General features: G+C 43.0%; 6 protein-coding genes across 6 annotated transcripts; 4 read left to right on the top strand and 2 right to left on the bottom strand.

Moving 5' to 3' along the window:
• Positions 1-134: 134 nt before the first annotated feature.
• Positions 135-2,601, top strand: EAF01_002689 (uncharacterized protein; the record flags this gene model as incomplete). Its single annotated transcript, XM_038910942.1, has 2 exons — positions 135-987; positions 1,058-2,601. The coding sequence occupies 2 exons, from the start codon at positions 135-137 to the stop codon at positions 2,599-2,601; spliced, it is 2,397 nt and encodes a 798-aa protein (XP_038773864.1).
• A 1,101-nt stretch (positions 2,602-3,702) lies between these two features.
• Positions 3,703-5,406, bottom strand: EAF01_002688 (uncharacterized protein; the record flags this gene model as incomplete). The annotated part of the gene is made up of 3 exons (XM_038910941.1): positions 3,703-3,860; positions 3,914-5,162; positions 5,284-5,406. 3 exons carry the CDS (start codon positions 5,404-5,406, stop codon positions 3,703-3,705), a joined length of 1,530 nt encoding a protein of 509 aa, XP_038773863.1.
• Positions 5,407-7,212: 1,806 nt separating this feature from the next.
• EAF01_002687 (uncharacterized protein) lies at positions 7,213-11,412 on the top strand (the record flags this gene model as incomplete). The annotated part of the gene is made up of 5 exons (XM_038910940.1): positions 7,213-7,244; positions 7,313-7,403; positions 7,458-7,544; positions 7,604-11,086; positions 11,155-11,412. The coding sequence occupies 5 exons, from the start codon at positions 7,213-7,215 to the stop codon at positions 11,410-11,412; spliced, it is 3,951 nt and encodes a 1,316-aa protein (XP_038773862.1).
• A 1,891-nt stretch (positions 11,413-13,303) lies between these two features.
• On the top strand, positions 13,304-13,564 carry EAF01_002686 (uncharacterized protein; the record flags this gene model as incomplete). Its single annotated transcript, XM_038910939.1, has 1 exon — positions 13,304-13,564. One exon carries the CDS (start codon positions 13,304-13,306, stop codon positions 13,562-13,564), a length of 261 nt encoding a protein of 86 aa, XP_038773861.1.
• Positions 13,565-13,958: 394 nt separating this feature from the next.
• EAF01_002685 (uncharacterized protein) lies at positions 13,959-15,537 on the bottom strand (the record flags this gene model as incomplete). Its single annotated transcript, XM_038910938.1, has 2 exons — positions 13,959-15,379; positions 15,453-15,537. 2 exons carry the CDS (start codon positions 15,535-15,537, stop codon positions 13,959-13,961), a joined length of 1,506 nt encoding a protein of 501 aa, XP_038773860.1.
• Positions 15,538-16,039: 502 nt separating this feature from the next.
• On the top strand, positions 16,040-18,820 carry EAF01_002684 (uncharacterized protein; the record flags this gene model as incomplete). The annotated part of the gene is made up of 1 exon (XM_038910937.1): positions 16,040-18,820. One exon carries the CDS (start codon positions 16,040-16,042, stop codon positions 18,818-18,820), a length of 2,781 nt encoding a protein of 926 aa, XP_038773859.1.
• Between the last annotated feature and the right edge of the window lie 457 nt (positions 18,821-19,277).

Here is a 19,277-nt window from a genome sequence, read left to right as displayed (position 1 = left end):
AGCTTCACGATTGTCCTTCATTTTCTTTTCTTTTATTATATACAAATCTCAATCAAAGTTGCAACATTGCACAATTGTGAAATTCCAATCCGAATGCTACGCATATTGTAATTGTTTAATTCAACTTCAAAATTATGTCGTTCTCACGAAATAGAACCAATTTCAACCTGCTTGATGATGTGGACGACGAGGACAGACTCCCTGGCGAGGACGACAAAAGTGTTTTATTTCAAACAACAGGAACAAATCTTCGGAATGCACGGCGACTAGTTGGCAGCCAAATCGTGAACCAACATTTAATACAAGAACGAAGAAACAAAGCTCTAGAAGCATTGTTAGCGGTACGAAAGGAGGGTGATAAAACAAAAGGGCTTACACTGCTCAATAGCCTAACCAGCAGTCCAGTTACAGACATTGTTCCTGCAAGTGCAGCGTCTCAAACTGTGGAAAAGTCTGAGGTTCTCCCTCCGGTAGCAGAAGAGGCATTGGCCGAAGCTGACAGCCCAAATGCGAAGAATCAAGTGCCGGTCAGAGGACGGAAATGGTATGGAAAATCTCGGGCACGACCTACTACTATGGCCGATTTCAAACGCTTTATGCCCCTTCAACTTGAGCATCCTCCGCATCCAGAAGGAGATCGCAGTAATGCATGGTTTAAGGACGAGTATGCCAATTTGTTCATAGCGATTGTCCAGTTTGCTACGAAGTTTTTTGGGTTTCAAGAATTACAGGAAGGGTTTCACGAGCCGTGGGCTGTTAAGATGCCAGAGGAGTTTTACAGATATGTGGAACTTGTTGCTGAGCCAGATACAGTAGTTGGGGGATGGGATGAGATATTGCTCGATACGAACACAAGAAAGTATCTCATTGTCGGTATCATTGTAAAGATATTAGAGGCCAGGGTCTTTTCGGCGGTTCTATGGGGAAACACTAAAGAGGGAGAAGAATTTCTTCATGGTTTGGATCGTGCACTTCTCGATAGTGAAGGTATGATATCCCAAGGATCAGCTGATGAAAGCTTTGATGGCAATCCAAACTAACGTTTCTTGCTTTGTAGGCTACAGTCGTCAAGAACTCCGCCGCAGATCTATTCGCACTCTCTTGGGCGGAGCATCTCTAACCCCTAATTTCCACAGAGATTGCACAAAATTGACCGCCCAAGTACTACTCCTCTTCCTGCCTCTCTTCAACTACCTCACGCTTCTTCCTGCCGGTCCCGAAACCGTCACCCCCAAAGCTACAGCCCTATACCAATCCCTCCACAACATATTCTCCAGCGCCGCTTACCTATCCATCTGTATCCGCATCTCCCCAACCATAATCCACACCGTCTCCCTCATGCCCGGCACCGCCTACACACCCGACGAACACACCTCCATTCTCCAAAACTCCTGGACCTTATCCAAAACCGTCGTTCAAAACAACTGGAACCGAGATCGCGAAGAATTGGAAATCGAACGCGCAAAAGCCGAAGGCTATGTAATCGCCTACAGCAATGCAGGCAAAGCACGCCTTGAATCAAATGCCGGCTTACGTGCTCTTCGTCGTCTTCAAGATGTGCAGAAGAAATTAGCAGACCAAAAACCTCCCGGTTTTACGCACGAGGCAGGTGTGAAAATTGCAATATGGCCCGTCACGAAGAGATACTGGGCGGGAAATTCAAAGCCGGGTGGTGATATGGATGGCCAGAGTGTGTTTAATGTCACGACTGCGGGAGCGGTATTTTACTACAAAGAAAAAGGAAAACTCGTCGAACCACTTCTTGATTTCGTGGCAGAGAAAGAAAAGAAATTGGGTAGGGAACTTAAGAGAGTTAAGGATCTTTTGACGATTTTGGGCTTTTTATCTCTAGGTACATTTTTGGTTCTCTTGTATGTGGTTGGATGGGCAGCGTTGGTCGCTTGGCTTACAAGTTCCATCGCTGCGATCACGGACTCGTTGAGAGAGTCGGTGATAAGGGGAAGAGAGACGGCTTCTAGTGCTTATGAATATACGGGATCGTCTGGCTATAACCGGTTCGGGAAAAGAAGAGAACAACCGATTCCTGATTATCCAACCGCTTATTCAGATGCGAAGGAAGGTATCAAAGAGGGTTTTCAAAAGGGGGCTTCGATGGCGGAGGATCTAGCTGGTGATACATATGAAAGATTGTCAGCCAAAGCTAAAGAAAGCTATGATGAGTATGAGACGCGGAAATCACAAGCGGAAGAGGCGATTGAGAATGCAGCTTCCAAGGCCAAGAGCGCAGGGAGAGTATACGAGAAAGCGACAGAGAAAGTGAGAGATGCGGCTGAAAGTTCCGGCGCGAAAATCGCATCAAAAGCCAAAAACGCAGCGGGAAGCGCGAAAGTGAAATTAGCATCGAGGGTTAAAAGCGCGGGAGCTCCTGCAGAGAAAATCACGGCAAAGGCGAAGAGCGCGGCGAAAATTACGGCGGAGAGGGTCACGTCGCGGGTTCGATATGCGGCGGCGGGTGGTGGTGCCCAGGGAAGAGCGTCGAGGGTACCGGTGAATCGGGGAGCGGGAGCGAGGGCAACGGCTCAGGTGGCGAAGAAACGGACGAAGGGGGAGGCGTATACGAGAGAGGGGATGGGGAATTAGTGATTTGTGATTTGTATTTTTCTCTCTCTGTTGGGTTGGTTCTTTTGTTGTAGGTACTTGGTTACTTGGTTTATTGAATATATATGTATGTTGGATTCAAAGATTGTGCCTGTGAATTGTGAGTGCAGATGAAGGGAGAGGAAAAGATGTTGAAATAATGATGACAAGAAAATGTATTATGCTTCTTCAAGTTCAATCTCAAATTATGTTATTTATATACAATATCAGGATATGAATCTCAATACCCTATCCTATCTTTCGGAATCCATATAATATCATACATCCTAAAAGCCAGCTTGATATACAACTAAATTGCCACTCATAACTCTTCTATTCGTTATATGATCTTATAATTACCTTCTGAATAGATTGAATATTTATCTATTTAATATCTATCTATCTTATCTCTATTCTATCTCTATTCCATCTCTATCTTATCTCTATCCTATCTCTATCTTATCTCTATTTTATCTCTATTCTATCTCTATCCTATCTCTATCTCATCTCTATCTCATTTCTATCCCATTTCTATCCCATCTCTATCCCATCTCTATCCCATCTCTATCCCATCTCTATCCCATCTTGTCTCCCAAACTAACCAAATATATATAGGGGTCCATGTAGGGGGGCGAAAGAAAGAAAGAGAGAGAGAGAAAGAGAGAACCTTTGAATCAAAAGAATATAGAAGGGATTATATCCGGTTTGTTTTTGACCACTTACAATAGATGGAATATAATCCGTAATGCAATCATCTTTAATTTCCCCATGAGAGAGTACTAGATACATCATACATCATTCATAGCGTGCATAAAATCAAGTATTAAACTGATAAGACATGGCATGGTTATAAACACATCCACTATAGCTAGGTATATAACCCTCTTGAACTTCAAACACGCGTAGCAAATCATCTGACATTTCAGTCCAAGATATAAAAGAGAAACGCCGGCCTTTAAAACTAGCCAATTGGGTATTAAATTCATGAACCCTCTAGAACACCATCCCCGTCAAACTCCATGCTGAATTTCATATAAATCCCCTAGATCCAAACGCCTTGTATATCAAACATGTCATATTCGTGAAAGAGTCGGCACAAATATCTCAAGGGCCTGGGGAAGGTCCCGTGAGAGTATTTGGAGGCGCTGGTGCCGACCCTGCTTGTGGTTTCTTTTCTTTCTTTGCCCATCGAAGTCCACAGGCATTGCAGAGCGTCTTGGGACCCTTGGGACCTTTGCGCCATTCTGGTGAATCCATAACACCTTTAAAAATGTCAGCTTTCTCTTCGGAATTTTTAGAGAGAGAATGAACATACCACAATCTGCGCAAACATACTCATCTGCTAGCTTCATCTTCTTTTTCTTATCCCCCAGACGGCCATCCTTATCAATTGGTATAGCAATACCAACATCACCTCTAATCAAAGCTGGGCTGCGGGCGCCGGTGCTAATCCCTTGGCTTCTTTCACCATCTCGATATTGTAACCCGGTGAGCATTTCTACAGTATCAACACCCTCATATCGTTGCATTTTATCTTTGATAGAATCGGGTTGTCTACTAGAAATCGCATCCTCGAGATTCGCTTTGGTCAAGGTGCTATATGACATGTCCGGTCTTGCTGGAGGAGGCATCGCTAGGAAATCAGGATGGTTCGGATCTGCAGGGAGGGATGCGCTCATGGCTGTGGTCATTGTCTCAGAAGAGTCTGATGGTTGTCGATGAGTCCAGTTTCTTTCACTATCTTCGAATTCTTCTTCCTCTTCTCTCTTGAGATCCCTGATTTTCTTTGACATTCGCTCAAACTCGGTTTTGTGTTCTAAAAATGAATCCAGTAGAAGGGCGTTCTTGGTTGGATATTTTCGTGCCATCATAAAAAAGCCCCTGCAATAATCCGCTGTTTCTCTAAGTGGGAGATCTGAATCTGGAATTGGGACAGCCGCTGTTGGTGAGGGTCTTGATGCATAATGGGCATGCCCGTGACACTCGAATATTGTGTAGGACTCGTCCTTCTTGCGAAATCGGAGATAGAATCGCAGTTTATTACCCGATGCAATGGCTTCATTGAACTCCCTCACAAACATTGCACTATCATCTGGATGTATGTAATCCACAATGAATTTCCCCTGAAGCTCCTCTGCAGCATATCCAGTAAGACTTTGACAACTAGGCGAAAGAAAGACGAACTTTCCGAAAGGGGTCAAGACGTGCAAAAAGTCCTTGATCTCTTCAACCACCTTTTGTTGCCAATTTCTTCGTCTCGTGAAATCATTGACTGAGCTGTTACTTGTATTTGATGGCTGGGCCCCAAAGCCTGCAGGTAAAGGGCCCGCCCCGATTTCTTTAATCTGGGAATCGCCATCAATTGTTCCTCCCCGTCTTCCATCATCGGCGTGTTCATTTCCGACGGGCGACATCATGTTGAGTGATGTAAAAGATTTCGGCATGTTGCCATTGTCACCAAGGGTATTCATATCCATACTCATATCGGGGAGTCCATCAAAGTCCATCATTAAATTATCCTGTAGCATCTCCGACATTAAGGTATCGGGTAAATTTTGATCGACCTAGATTGGAGATTGTAAATAATTAGCATACTGTAATTGGATGCTATAAGAATTTTCACCCAAAGATGTAAGGAAGGCTGTGAAGGACTAAGAGATTTCGGAAAACTGAAGATTATCGCACCTGCGAGGCTGAGAGAGCCCGATCTATGGATCCGAGGTTGGCTGCATGATGATGTTGTTGCAAGAAATCTGTCGGATCCAGATTCAAATTATTCATATTCATAGATGTATCCCCCTCGGGCATTTTCGAACTCTGATTGTGCTATGAGCGTGAAGAAGAGTATCTATCTGTATGTATCTCTGTCTCTGTCTCTGTCTCTGTATGCGCATTTGGATTCGAGGCGGATAGGTAGTGCGGACGTGACGGGTCTAGGTAGGTAGGTAGGTAAGTAGGTAGGTGTATAAGTCTATCGAGGACGGTAGAATATAAATTGTGGTGCTGAGATATTGCGCTCTCGAAGCTTTGTCGGGAAGGCTGGAATTCAAAGAGGGGAAGAAATTTTCCCCCCAAGGTTTGAATTTGAAGTTCCAGTCCAGTCGAGTCGAATCGAATCGAGTTGAGTCGAATGGAGTGGAATTAAGAATAAATGAAATGACGGATAATATCAGGTACCGTTACGATTACCAACCTAATTAGGTATTTATGGAATTAAGGTATTTAAGTAGTTTTGGAATGACGAAATATAGGGCGGTAAAATGGGGAATGGAGAAACATGGCAATTGTGAAAATGTGATATTTTGGGGGAGTTTCGGGGGGGGGGGGGGGGGGTTTTGGGGGTTTCTTGGAGTGAATGAAGATGGTTAGTACCTGGTATGGCGTGGTGTGGTAAAGATGTGAGTGAGGTGTGAGATGAGATGTAAGATGTCAGACTGGTGGATGTACCTACCCAAGGATGCGTATATGGTAAAAAGTATATGAAATGCTCAGGGTTATATGTTAACAATTGATATATATGCGTAGTTATACTGGCCGATAATTATATGAAATAGACATTCACCTAGATAATATCAACTCAACGATGAATCGACCTTTCCATTATATGTCTACCAAGGTCCCTATATAATTTATCTAATTTATCTAATTTATACAATTTATATAAAATACCAGATCATGCTATGAGTCTTCCATCCCTTCCTTTTGCTTGACGCCAATCTCTTTTTTTTTTTCTTTCTTTGTCTCTCCCATGAACCAGATTCTGTCGTCGGGTGCTCCAACTCCGAACATCGTAATGCTTGGAGTGGAATCGGATGACATCGCTCACGTCATCGATTTATCTAGTCTAGTCTCGCTTCTCCTCGAACATCTAGAATCTAGGGGTACCTACTACCTACCTAGCACCCATGATGACTGGGTACTAATTCCGACTCTGAGTGCCTACCTAGTACTTGGACCCAACTTGGCGGCGGGGAAGGGAAATGCCTACTAAGGTTATGCATTGACCATCTCTCTGACATCTCTCTGACCATCTCTAGACTCACCACCCATATGACTAATCTGCACAGTTGAGTATGGTGGTATACATCGTAGCACGTAGCATAGCACCTACCTAGGAGTGCAGCAAGCAATGACGGGACAGTTGTCTAGAATATAACACGTGACTGCGTGCTCTCTGAACGCGTTTCTTTTCCTCTCAATCTATCGTGCTGCGCGTCCAACTTCAACCTCTACAACAACTTTTTCTTCTTCTACCATTTGATGACCACCTACAACCTCCCCTGTCCAATCCATCATTCCATCAACTTCGCAGAAGATTTTACTATCTGGAGCGAAGCGAAGAAGCCTCCACGGCAGTGGCCTAGCGGAGCGTCATATCTATTTATTTCTTCAGTTGTTACCAATCTGCCAATTCAAACACACGCATACATAAACCACAGACAGGCGCAGAAAGAAAGGTAGCCATTTTCATTGTTTCTTAGCCCAGTGCCTCTTGCATCAATTCCAGTACTGACGTTAATATTCTAGACTATCGATATTCGGTTCGCAATCATCAACTTTCTTCTTCAATCGACAGAGCTTAAGAGGCTGTTACAGCCGTCACAAATCAACAAGATGTCGAAAATAGAAAAAATGAGAATATGCGGGTTAGTCTCATTGATCTCAATCATGCATGCATTAGGATAGTTGGACTTATTAGGTTCCGTTCTCATAGGGTGCGATCCTTCGATCACAAGGGTTGGGAGAATATCTCGTTCAACACCCCGCTCACACTCATCGTCGGACTCAATGGTTCGGGGAAAACGGTACGGATTTGTTTTCAGATAGTATCGTCCAGGATTTAGCTAAATTACAACTAGACAATCATCGAATGCTTGAAGTATGCTACAACTGGCGCACAACCACCGAATAGTAAGGTCGGAGGGGCTTTCATACATGACCCCAAAGTATGTTGCTCATGATCCTCTTATATACGTTTTCACACAAGATGCTTACTTAGACATAGCTCTGCGGCGAAAAGGAAGTACTGGCACAAGTCAAACTCTCATTCCAAAGTACGACCGGATCGAGAATGGTTATTACGAGAAGTATGCAACTCACGGTCACAAAGACAGCCAGAAAAATGAAGACCCTAGATGCCGCATTGATGGTCAATAATGGTGGCGAGAGAACTGCTGTATCTCACAAAGTTGGTGAAATCGACAAGATAATGCAAACAGCTTTAGGCGTTTCGGAAGCTGTTTTGGACAATGTTATTTTCTGTCACCAAGATGATTCATTATGGCCGATGAGCGAGCCTTCACAACTCAAGAAGAAGTTTGATGATATATTCGAAGCAACGAAATATACCAAGGCTGTTGATAGTCTCAAATCTTTGAAGAAGGATTATGCTCAGCAGATTAAAGGCATGATAGCAGACGAATCGATTGCTAAGGATAACAAGGATAAAGGAGAAAAAACCAAGAGCCGCTGTGAAGAACTTTCGGCTCAAATAGATCAGCTGTCTGAAGAGGCCTTGAAAGACAAAGCCAACATGGAAGCTGTTCGAGAGGTCGTTGACGAAAAACAGGCACAGGCGGCCGAGTTTTGGGAGCTAGTTCAAAAGCTCAGAACTAATAAAGAGCGGGTCAGGTTCAGTGAAGAAAATCTAGAGTCTCTTCAAAAGAGAATCAAGCCACTTTCCGAGTCAGATGAATGGCTTAAATCAACATTAGATCAATACGCGGATCGTATACTGGAGATGGAACAGCAAGACGAACAATTGCAGAAACAGTATCGGGATCAGCAGCAAAAGATGTCAGCAAATACTACCGAATTGGGCAAAAAGCAAGCCGACTTAGGTCGACAACAAGCCTTGAAACAGGCCTATGAAGGAGAGCTTGAATCCCGAGTTCAATTGGTCAAGAGTGCTGCATCCAAGCATTCCATTCGAGGCTACGATGACGATATCAACGAGTCTCGAGTGAATGAATTTATCGAGAGAATCAAAAAGCTATCTCGCGACAAGGAACGTGAATTGGAGCGGGCGAAGACAGCTACTAATGATGAATTGAAAAATGTCCAGGCCACTTTGACGGAACTTCAGAATCAGCACGCGATACGTGTTCAAGAAAAGGTCTCGGCCAAACAAACAATTTCCCATAACGAAAGGAAAGTCGATCCTAAACAAACAGAACTGGGTTTTATCCAATTCGACGAAGGTGATAAAACCGGTCTTGAGGCCTCTCAAAATGAGACTAAAGATCTATTGGAGAAGCTTAGGACTCAGTTTGACAGTGCAGGTTGGGACAATCGCATCAGTACTAGCAATGGACGCTTGCGCGAGCTTGAAGACGAAGAAAAGTCTTTAAGAAAAGAGGCCTTTGAGATCAACAAGCGTTCAAACGACCGCGCCCAACTTGATTATGTTATGGGGGAATTGAAAAAGACCAAGGGAAAACTAGACACCATGAAAGCGACCCATGGTGCAAAGCTCGATTCAATTCTCGGTTCAGACTGGCAAGTTGATACTCTCGCAAAGGATTTCCAACGTGCATTGGACAGGGAGAAGGATGAAGTTTCAGACGCAACAAATGAACAAGAAGCCGCGAAAAAAACTCACTCGGAAGCAGGTTTTCGATTTAATGCACTTCGCGAAGACCTGAAAGCTAAGAAGGAGCAATTAAAGGCTTGTGAGAATGCTGTACTCAGTTCTATCAAGGATGAAGACTCGAAACCATTAGTAAGTGTTGAAGAATATCATAGGGAGCTGAATCAACTGGAGGAGGAGCGTGATGAGATCCGGGATAACATCGATGGCTTTAAACACAAAATCGAATACTTCACCCAATGCTTAACCACCATTCAGACTAAGGATATGTGCAAACTCTGTGAAAGAGGTTTTGCAGAAGAAGCACATCGTTCAGCCGCCATGAAGAAAATCCAGAAACTTCTCAACAAAGATGCCCGAGAAAGATGGCAGGGAGAGCTGGAGATGTACAATGAGCAATTGAAGACTGCAAAAGCTGCTCAATCGCAGTATGACATTTATCAATCTCTCAAGGACGAAATCCCAAATGTTGAGCAAGATATGAAGAAGGCGGAAGATGAGAAGCAAAGACTACTTGAAGAAGTTGAGCATCACGACAGTATTGTTGAACGCAAAACCGCCAGGCAGAGAGATGTCGAATCTCTGACGCATATCATCTCCTCCATCATTAGGTACCATAGCGATATTACGGATCACGAAGCAAAGATTGATAGCTTAGCCTCGCAACAAAGCATTGCTGGAAGTATTATGACGGCTGACGATATCCAAGAACGACAGACAGCTTGTAGCGAAAGTATGCGCGAGGTCAGAGAACAATTGTCAAAAATTTCATCCGAGAAAGATGCAGCCAAAGACAAGATAAACGACGTGGAGCGTGATCTCTCTCGCAAATCGCAAAGACTTCGGGATGTCATTCACGGTTTGGCAAAGAAACAAGCTTTACGAAAGGAGATTGATGAACTTCTCGAGAGCAGCACACAGCAACGTGAAACTATGAATCGTGCTGATGCCGAGCTGGAAAATTTGAAACCTAAGATTGACACTGCAAAGGCTACATACGAAGATATCCAACAGCAAGGACATGCAAAGGAAAGAGAAGTCCGATCTCAAAAAGAGAAGTTGGCAGATACTGTTCGTCAATTCCTACAACATGAGAAAAATATCAACGGATACATTGACAATAGTGGTCCTGAAAATCTTGTTGCTTGTGAGCGAGCAATCAAATCCATTCAAGAGGATCAGAAGCGTATCAACGAAGAAATAAACGGTATTACAGCCGAGTTGAATGCACTCCGAGCTAAAAAGAGTGATTCCGATCGATTGAAGACAAACATCAGCGACAACATTCTTTACCGTCAGGAATTGGCTAAACTGGAGGTTTATAAGAAACAAACTATTGACTTGGAGTCTCAAAATGTGGAAGGAAATTTTCAAACTCTAACAAAGGAGGCCGAGAGAATACAAGCGACATTCTACGACCATCGTCGCCTCTATCAAGAGAAAACAGCCATTCTCTCAGAAAAGGACCAAAACTTGGCGCAATATTTACAGGAATGGGATTTGAATTACAAAAATGCTCGATCAGAGTATCGCATAGCTATGATTAGAGTGAAGACGACAAAGGCTGCTATTGATGATCTAGGCAAGATGATTACAGCTATGGACAAAGCAATTGTGAAATTTCATAGTGTGAAGATGGAGGAAATTAATCGAATTGCTGGGGAATTGTGGCAGACTACTTACCAGGGTACGGATGTTGATACGATCATGATTCGTTCCGAGAAAGATGAGGGCGAAACCGCAGCTGGTAATAAGAAGACGAATTATAAATATCGAGTTGTGATGGTTAAACAAGATGTCGAGATGGATATGCGTGGTCGTTGTAGTGCTGGTCAAAAAGTTTTGGCTTGTATCATCATTCGTTTAGCGCTAGCCGAATGTTTCGGTATTAATTGTGGTGTAAGTCTTGATTATTTTTCTATTCCCTTCTTCTATTTCAATTGATATGATTCTAACACTATTTACAGCTCATTGCACTCGATGAACCTACCACCAATCTAGACCAAGACAACATCAAAGCACTTGCGCAATCATTACATGACATCATTAAATCCCGTCAACAACAAGCAAATTTCCAACTCATCATTATTACTCACGATGAAGAATTCTTGAAAGTTATGCAGTGTTCTGATTTCTGTGATGATTTCTATCAAGTCAGTAGGGACCAGGAACAGAATAGTAAGATTGAAAAGATTCCTATTGCGCAGGTTATGGAGGGGAATTGAGTAGGGTTTGTGAGGGATAGAGGGAAAGTTGGGATTTCGAGCTTGATATTTGATATAATTTGAGAAGAACAAAAAATCTGTAGTTATATGGGCGGGATGATGATCCAGGAGGTCTGAGGATATACCTGGTAGTGAGCTTTTTACATAGCTTGCTTGTTATATATGTTAGCTGAGCTACCTAAGCTGAGGTATAAATACCTACTTCTAATGATAATGAGAGATGAGATGATATATACCTACCTACTATACAACAGTTCTTCGAATAAATCAGTTCATTCCCGATCTATCAAATGCAAGAAAGAGATGATAACAGTCATCTCGGCTCAAAAAGGATGCTTACAATCACTCTCGTGATACTGAAATATTTCAGTATTCGTCTATCCTTTGTATAATTCAATTATTTTGCTTGATTATTTTTCTATTTTTCTATTTTTCTATTTTTCTATTTTTCTATTTTTCTAAAGGCCCTACTATCTTCCGCGCTACTTCCTTCGACTCCGAAAGAAAGGGGGAAATGTGAGGAAAATGAGCGAAGAAGGAGAAGGAAGGAAGGAAGGAGAAAAGAAACTTGAAAGCATCGATGCGGTCTTCAATACTATCGATTATTGATGACAACAGTGATTATGATTGTCGCGCAAGCTCATCACCGATAGCCGGGAGTAAGATATAGGTGTGGTATGGGTATTCATTTTCAATTTCAATTTCATATCTATACTCACTACAATGTGATTGATTTCATGAAGTATCTGTAAGTTTATGGATGTTGAGTTTGGAGTGGGGAAGCTATGGCGGGATGGGAGTTGGGAGTTGAAGTTGGGGCGGGATTTATCGCTGTGGGTTGAAGTGGCGTTGAGGGGAGATTCGGATGAGTGTGGAGAGGGATGGGATGAGATGGTCGTGAGAGGTTGGGTGAGGGACTTGGGAGATGAAGTTTAGTGGGTGACTGTTGAGAGTGGGAAATCTAGTCTGAGGTCCGTACATCACGAGCCTGTTCACACGCTGACCTTCAAAAATTCTGTACAAATAACACCATCCCCAACACGAACAGTCTCCGGACAAAGATGCACCCGTAAACCAGCCACAGAAACCTATTGTCTCGAAGGGGGCTCAGCACACCTCGCTTACAGAATCTAGACTCTATTGCATATATCATCCCAACGAAATGGGATGAATGAAATGAAGAGAGAAGTGCATTTCAATGTACCTTGGTATGTTAAACGGATAGGAATTAACAGAATAGGATACAGATTATAGGAAGGAATAAAAAAATATGTATAGTTGGCGTAGAGATTTAGATGTCACGATTATTCGTGCGGACAAAGGAGATATATTGATTTTTCACAGGATCGCCACCACAGACCTTCTAATCACGTACGATTTTCTCCCTACAATCATTTATTGATTTGATTTTCTCAATTCAGTACTCTTTCTCGATTCCTCATGAGCTCATTTCTGATATGTCTACTCATCTTATTCAGAATAAAGAGGTTTATCGCTCGATAACACGTTTTCCTTTTTTGAAACATGGGCGTCGAAACTCATGGAAAGGAGAACAGTGCCAATATTTTTGACTCACACCGTTTTAAATAACACGTGAGTTGAACTGTTCAGATTGAATAAGAGAAGAGTGCTCAAATAATGGCTGAACAATGCTACGAAAACGGGTATATAGTGTACTGCAATTACTTTTTACCTTCAAGATTAAATTCTTCACTTTCATCTGCATCTTCATCTAATACAATCATTTCAATATCACCACTATCCATCACCAGCATCTTCATCACTTGAATTAACCAATCGCTCATACTGAAAGCTAAGCACTGATATCTCACGACTGAAACCCAAACCCTCACCCAGAATCCAAGTTTTCCAAATCACCCCCTTCATCACCATGTCACTAAGCACACAGCCCAAGAACTCAAACGCCGAGCTAACCCCCGAACCAGTCCCCATCAAGCGATGGAGCGGACGCAGCGGAAAGCTTCGCAACGCCAAGAAGAGGTATGCGAGAGAACTTCCCACTTTGGCACCGGAGTACAGGGAGCTTGGTAGAGATGCGGATAGAGCTACGGACAAGACTATGACCCAGAAAAGAAGAGCCGACCGAAAGAACAAGAAACTCGCGGAATCGCTTTCGGATCTTAGCATGTAGTAGCCACTTGGAGACGAAGTATGTATGATAAGGTGATTTGAAAGATTTCGAAAAGGCAACCTTGCCAACCAAAAAAATGATTAAAAAGAGGGAAACGCACAAAAAGAGTGACTTGAGTTTGAAATTTTACTTCAACAAAATTGACAAATAGTGTTTGATTTACATACTTTGCAAGATCGAAATGGGAACAGAACAACTCACGTGCTTCGAAATATAGAACGATAAAATAATAAACATTGTTGCATTTCTCAAACTGTCTCTAAGTGTGCGCAGTGAAAGCATTGTGATCATATTAAACGCCGTAAATCTAGTCCAAGTGCCAGGAACGCCTTTTCCACATTTCCATTCTGTGACCTAATGCGCCGTAAGTCCCCTATGCACCCACAATCATAAATTATGTACTCCTCCTCGTAGTATTAACATTACTGGCGTGAGCTAACAAGAATTTGCAGCATGTGAGAGTGTACTTGCACGCTTTACTCCACGCATCATCTTGTGCTATCCCTAGTTTTATACTAATTTCGCCTATCTTCTCTCCTTCGATTTTATATGGTAATTTAAGACCCCTTCCAGTTTCAGAGTTCTTGGCAGATTCCTGCTCAACAAAAGCGCCTAATTGACGCATACATTCAAGGAATGCCTCCATAGCTATATCAAATTTGCGATGCATAAATGTAAGGCCTAGGGGCATATCACCGGATGAATGAAGTTCAAGAATCGATTTCTTGGGTGGTTTGGGTATATTGGCGCGTTGTGAGCTAGAACGACTTGCAGACGGAGAGGGAAAATCAAAACGTATTATTCGAGAAGTAGAGCCCATAGGCTGAAGCTCATATCCATCAAATTTGAAGTTGAGACGACCCGCAACAGTAGCTAGGAGGAGTAATGCGTGTCCCCATGCTGCGTTGATTTCCGGCCAGTCGACCGGCACACTTGAGAGTCGTCCAAGTCGCAGGCCATTTATTGTACCAAACTTTCCGTCGTGACTTATACAAAATGTATCGTTATATACATTCGTTCTTTGTAATTTATCCAGTAGCTGTGAATCATGATCATATTGGAGATTGATGCTGTCTCGTATGTTTTGAAACTCCGAGAGCTTCATCGCAAATTCATTTCGATCACTCCAGAACTTTTCTTCCTCGATATCGAGAGCTCTGGCCTCTTCTTCTAGCTGTGCGTTTTCTTCGTTTACCGCAGCAGTTTCCGCTTCGATCTTCTTTAGTTCCTCTATTGCTGCGACTTCCTCTGCTTGTATCTTTGCAAGAAGGTCGTTGGCTTCCCTCACCTCCTCCTCTGTTGGTACTTCGGCGTTGACCTGCTTCAAAAATCCAACATACGCATCCCTTTCTCGAGTCGCAGCTTCTAATCGCTTTTGTAGTCCATCGACAAGCATCTCTGTACATTCAACACAAATAGGATGATCAATATCGGATTTCGCTGTGAGAATCTCGAAAAGTCTTGAAACCCGTTCCATTTCTCGCGACATTGCCTTGCCCCCATCACCTGCTGCATCGCTACTAGGCAATTCATCTTGATTTAATTTATTCGGGGTTGTGGCATCTGGTGATTTGGCAACTGATGGAGGTACGACTTGTGACTCTGTCAGCATGACAAAAGACATGGCTGGATTGTTCGCGCCACTTCTCATCGTATCTGATAGATTAGATTCATGTCGACGAGGAGCGGAGATTGTCCGCTTGAAAGTTGGTGGACTGGCATGCTTCGAGACACGATCATATAGTTGCTTTCGGTCTTGAGGATATGCTGGTCGCGAAGGGGGGATGTTTTTGGCTTGGTTTTGTGACGCAGCACCTAGAAATCAATGTTAATAAGCTCTGATTCTTCTCGAGGTGGTATGTAGATAAACTAGAAAACGATTACGAACCAACTAACAAATCAAATGCCGCAGGGTTCAGATCCTCCAAAGAGCTATCAAGTTTCAATGATGTCCGACACTTTTGACAATACATGTTGTCGATCTTTGACTGAAAACTGTTCAATAAAATTATGTAGAATCATCAAGAATCTATCGAGCAATGGATCTCTGGCATTTTGGTCCATCAAAAGTCTAAGAGAATTCTAAAATAAAAAGGGTTGTCAATTCACTCATTTATAAGTTATAGTTGGATCTGAGATGTAATTATTGATCCGATTGACATGATTGATACCTTGACGTATTTCGTACGGTAAAGCTAAATGTATGCTTACATAATCTTAGTTAGTTTGGTTACTAACCACTGCAACCCCGCCAATCTACTTTTAAGCTTTTTATGCATGTATGTACTGTACCTACCTACCTAGTACTATGTAATTTACACGAATTCAACGCGTATTCCCGAGATTTTTATGAAATACGGCTCGCGACTCTGATTAACTTCTAATCTTCATTTACTGAAATAGTGATGTACAACGGCGCACTCTTATGATTCCCACAACACTCTCAAATTTCGGACATGATTGCGAATTATCAATATGGAATCTCCAACAGAAAGGCAGAAGATGCCTGCTGATTCCAATCTTGTCGACCTCGAAGTTAACGACGAATACTCTGAGGATTACAGTGACACCGAGGAAGATGATTTTATGGTCGATGACGAGAACGACGATATAATCTACGAACCTGGATATGATCCCGATCAAGAACTTCAACAAAAGAGAGCGCGACTCGACTACAAATTAAAATCAACATTCGAATCAATCTTCGAAAAATATGGGAAAGATTTCGATGGAGTTGGAGATGAAATCGACTTGCTTACTGGGGAAATATTGGTCGATAATGGGCATTTAAAAGAGATGCAAGATGAGCGAGATGCTGGAAGCAAAAAGGCGGGAGGTAATCTGTTAAGAGCCTTGACCGTCGAACCAGAGAGTGTCACAGAGACATCCGGCGACGAATATAGCAATGTGGAAGAAGGAGATGATAGGGAAGAGGAAGATAACGTACGCGACAAAATATTTGATAAAGATGACGCGGCCGAGATGAGTGATGAGGATGTGGAGGAGGACGACATTATATTACGTGGATACGATGAATCGAATCAGGAGCCTCTCCTTGACATGGCATCTACGACAGAGACAGAATCTATTCGGAACAACACCCCTAGAAACGATTTACAACAGCGTCACGATGTACAATCTGAAGGGCACAGCATTTCTTTTCCTTCATATAATGAAATTCTACGTTCATTTGGACCTGAAGTTGCCCCTCAAATTGTGAGCCTTATTTCACAAAAGCAAAGTCACGATGACACTAATATCGAACCAGCCTGGAGAGCACCTGAACTGCCTTCACTAGAACCAAGAAAGCGGGCAGCATTGAGAGCTTTTATTCCCGAGCCAGAAACTGAGCGTAGTCCATCTCCCGGTATCTCTGGGTCAATATGGGCTTTACCAAGAGGACGAGGCGCAAAAGGAACTCCAAGAGCTCCTTTAAAACCAACATTGCTTTCGGACGGATTGAGCACTTCAAGTCATGCTGCCTCACCACGGGGACACAATTTATTCACGGAAGAAGAGGACAAGATGCTCGTCGCAAAGGTAGCTGAAGCACGCGATCAGGGCCTCCCGTTTGCAACGGAATCTATATGGGAAGGATTAGAAATTCTGAATAGTCGGCACTCGAGAGTTTCTTGGAAACAGAGGTACCGCAAAAAATATCTTCATTTGTGGTCTAAGGAATGCTCAACTAGACGAGATTCCCGTGGGTCATCTAATGAAAAAGGTCAAGAATCAGAATCGAGCATTAGATCTGTATCACGTAGTTCGCATCCGATATCTTCCTTCCAACGATCTTCCAGAACTCGAAAGCCCGCACAGCAGGCATCGACTTTAGTTAGTTGGTCAGATGCTGTGGCCACAATCAAATCTTTGGACCGTAGACTACACAAAGATTTAGCTAGAGACGCCAGTGTATTTGACTTGACAGATGTCAGACCGGTGGATGTAGATGAAGACGCCTTGAATTTGAGGAGCTCTGATTTGGACTCTTCGGAAGAAAGTGATGATCAGCCGGAACTTCGTACACAAATCGGCCCTAGGGTACAGAGGATTGCGCCAGTCACTGTTAATCCTGCCTACGAATTCTCGGATGAAGAAACCGGGGCTAATATTGAGGCGACGCAACAATCAAAAGGCTCAGTAACCAAGATCAAGAAAGGAGCAAGAAAATCGAGCAGCAGCAAATCGAAAGATAGAACTAGTACAAAATCAAAATCTTCTGAAAGGAAAAGCACAACGAAGTTTGTGTCAGAGGAGGTTGATGAGTTGAGCCTTGGCCTTGAGGGAGAGGATGTTTTATTTCTCTACTCATTGCCAGGAAAGGACAAACAAAAGGAGCCTCAAGCTACTATCAAACGAGAGGAAAAACAAGTAGCAGTCTCAAAAATAAATGCTGTCGCTTTCGTACCGCCGAAGGAAGGGTTGAGCGTCCTCGAAGATTTTGATGAGTTTGACGAGCTCAGTGCCGAATGGCCACAGTCTCTACCTATCGCTTCTCTCGAAAAACCTACACTTGAGATAAAATCTGAGCCTGAGCCTGAGATTGTTGATGTTGACGTTGCAGTAGCCTTACCCAATAGAGTAAATGAGACGGGAATTGTTATATTTGATATCAATCAAATTCCGGAAACATCTCCGAGAAGTGCTCTGGACTCACGGAGGAAACATAGGACGAACAGAAAATTCAGCAGTAGTGCTGTTATTCCCTCAACTTCGCAAGTTGAGTCGTCACCTACTGTTGCAGTCGATGAAAGGATACATTCGAGAATGCAACAGAGGAGAAATTCTGTTGATAACGGTCCTGTACCGCGTACCTCGTCGCCTACTCGGTCCTCCCCTACACCTCGTCCTAAAAGAAAATTCGTTGACCTGGATGAGAAAGAAAATACACCCCTTACCCCATCACATCACGTTAACCAAGAGATTGTGACACCTACATCCGACTCTGAGGATCTAGCTCTCCAGAACATGATCAATGGTAACAGAACGCCTACCATATCACCACACAAGAGGAGAGGGGGTATCATCACACCCACTCGCAGTGAATCAAGGAAGTCAAGAACGCCTCTTCTTGACTATACCACACCTACCCGAAGAGATCTTATGAGAAAGAGGGGATTGAGAGATTCATCACGTAGTCCAGGAATGGTGAAAACGCCGGGAGGAACGCTTAGAAGATGCGGTATAGATGGGTTCGCATGTCAGAAAGCTTTTTGCTTTAGATGTGGATTGAGTGCTAAACGAATGGGTGAATAGGCGACGGAATAGATAATATAGTATACTTCGGAGAAAGTACCGACATGGAAGATATTTGCTTATGATACTGACATTCGCTACAACATCAATAAAAATAATATAGCAGAAGCTATTTAATAAACCAAAAATAAATGTGTTCCCACAATGATTATAGGCGGGTGATACAAAAGTATCTGTTTCTGTTCTAATATTCCAACACTCTGACCCTGTAATAAGACTTACACCACACTAAAACTCAAACCACCAAACAAGCCATCAAACCGGCATAGCATAACTAGGTAGGTGCCCAGATACCCTGAGCACTAGTTATCAAGAAGAAAGTTAAAATACCGGAGATGACATCGTCGGGTAGTAGGGTTTCGATTGTATACTGTATACCTACCTACTCCCAACACCGACATTTGAACACCGACACGGCGTTCGCTTAGCAGATGGAGACTCACGGAGTGCAATTACA

This window comes from Botrytis porri (genome assembly GCF_014898465.1).
Source record: "Botrytis porri strain MUCL 3234 chromosome Unknown BPOR_003, whole genome shotgun sequence".
NCBI lineage: Eukaryota > Fungi > Ascomycota > Leotiomycetes > Helotiales > Sclerotiniaceae > Botrytis > Botrytis porri.
The sequence above is the reverse complement of the archived record's forward strand: the minus strand, read 5'-3'. Positions and strand labels throughout refer to the sequence as shown.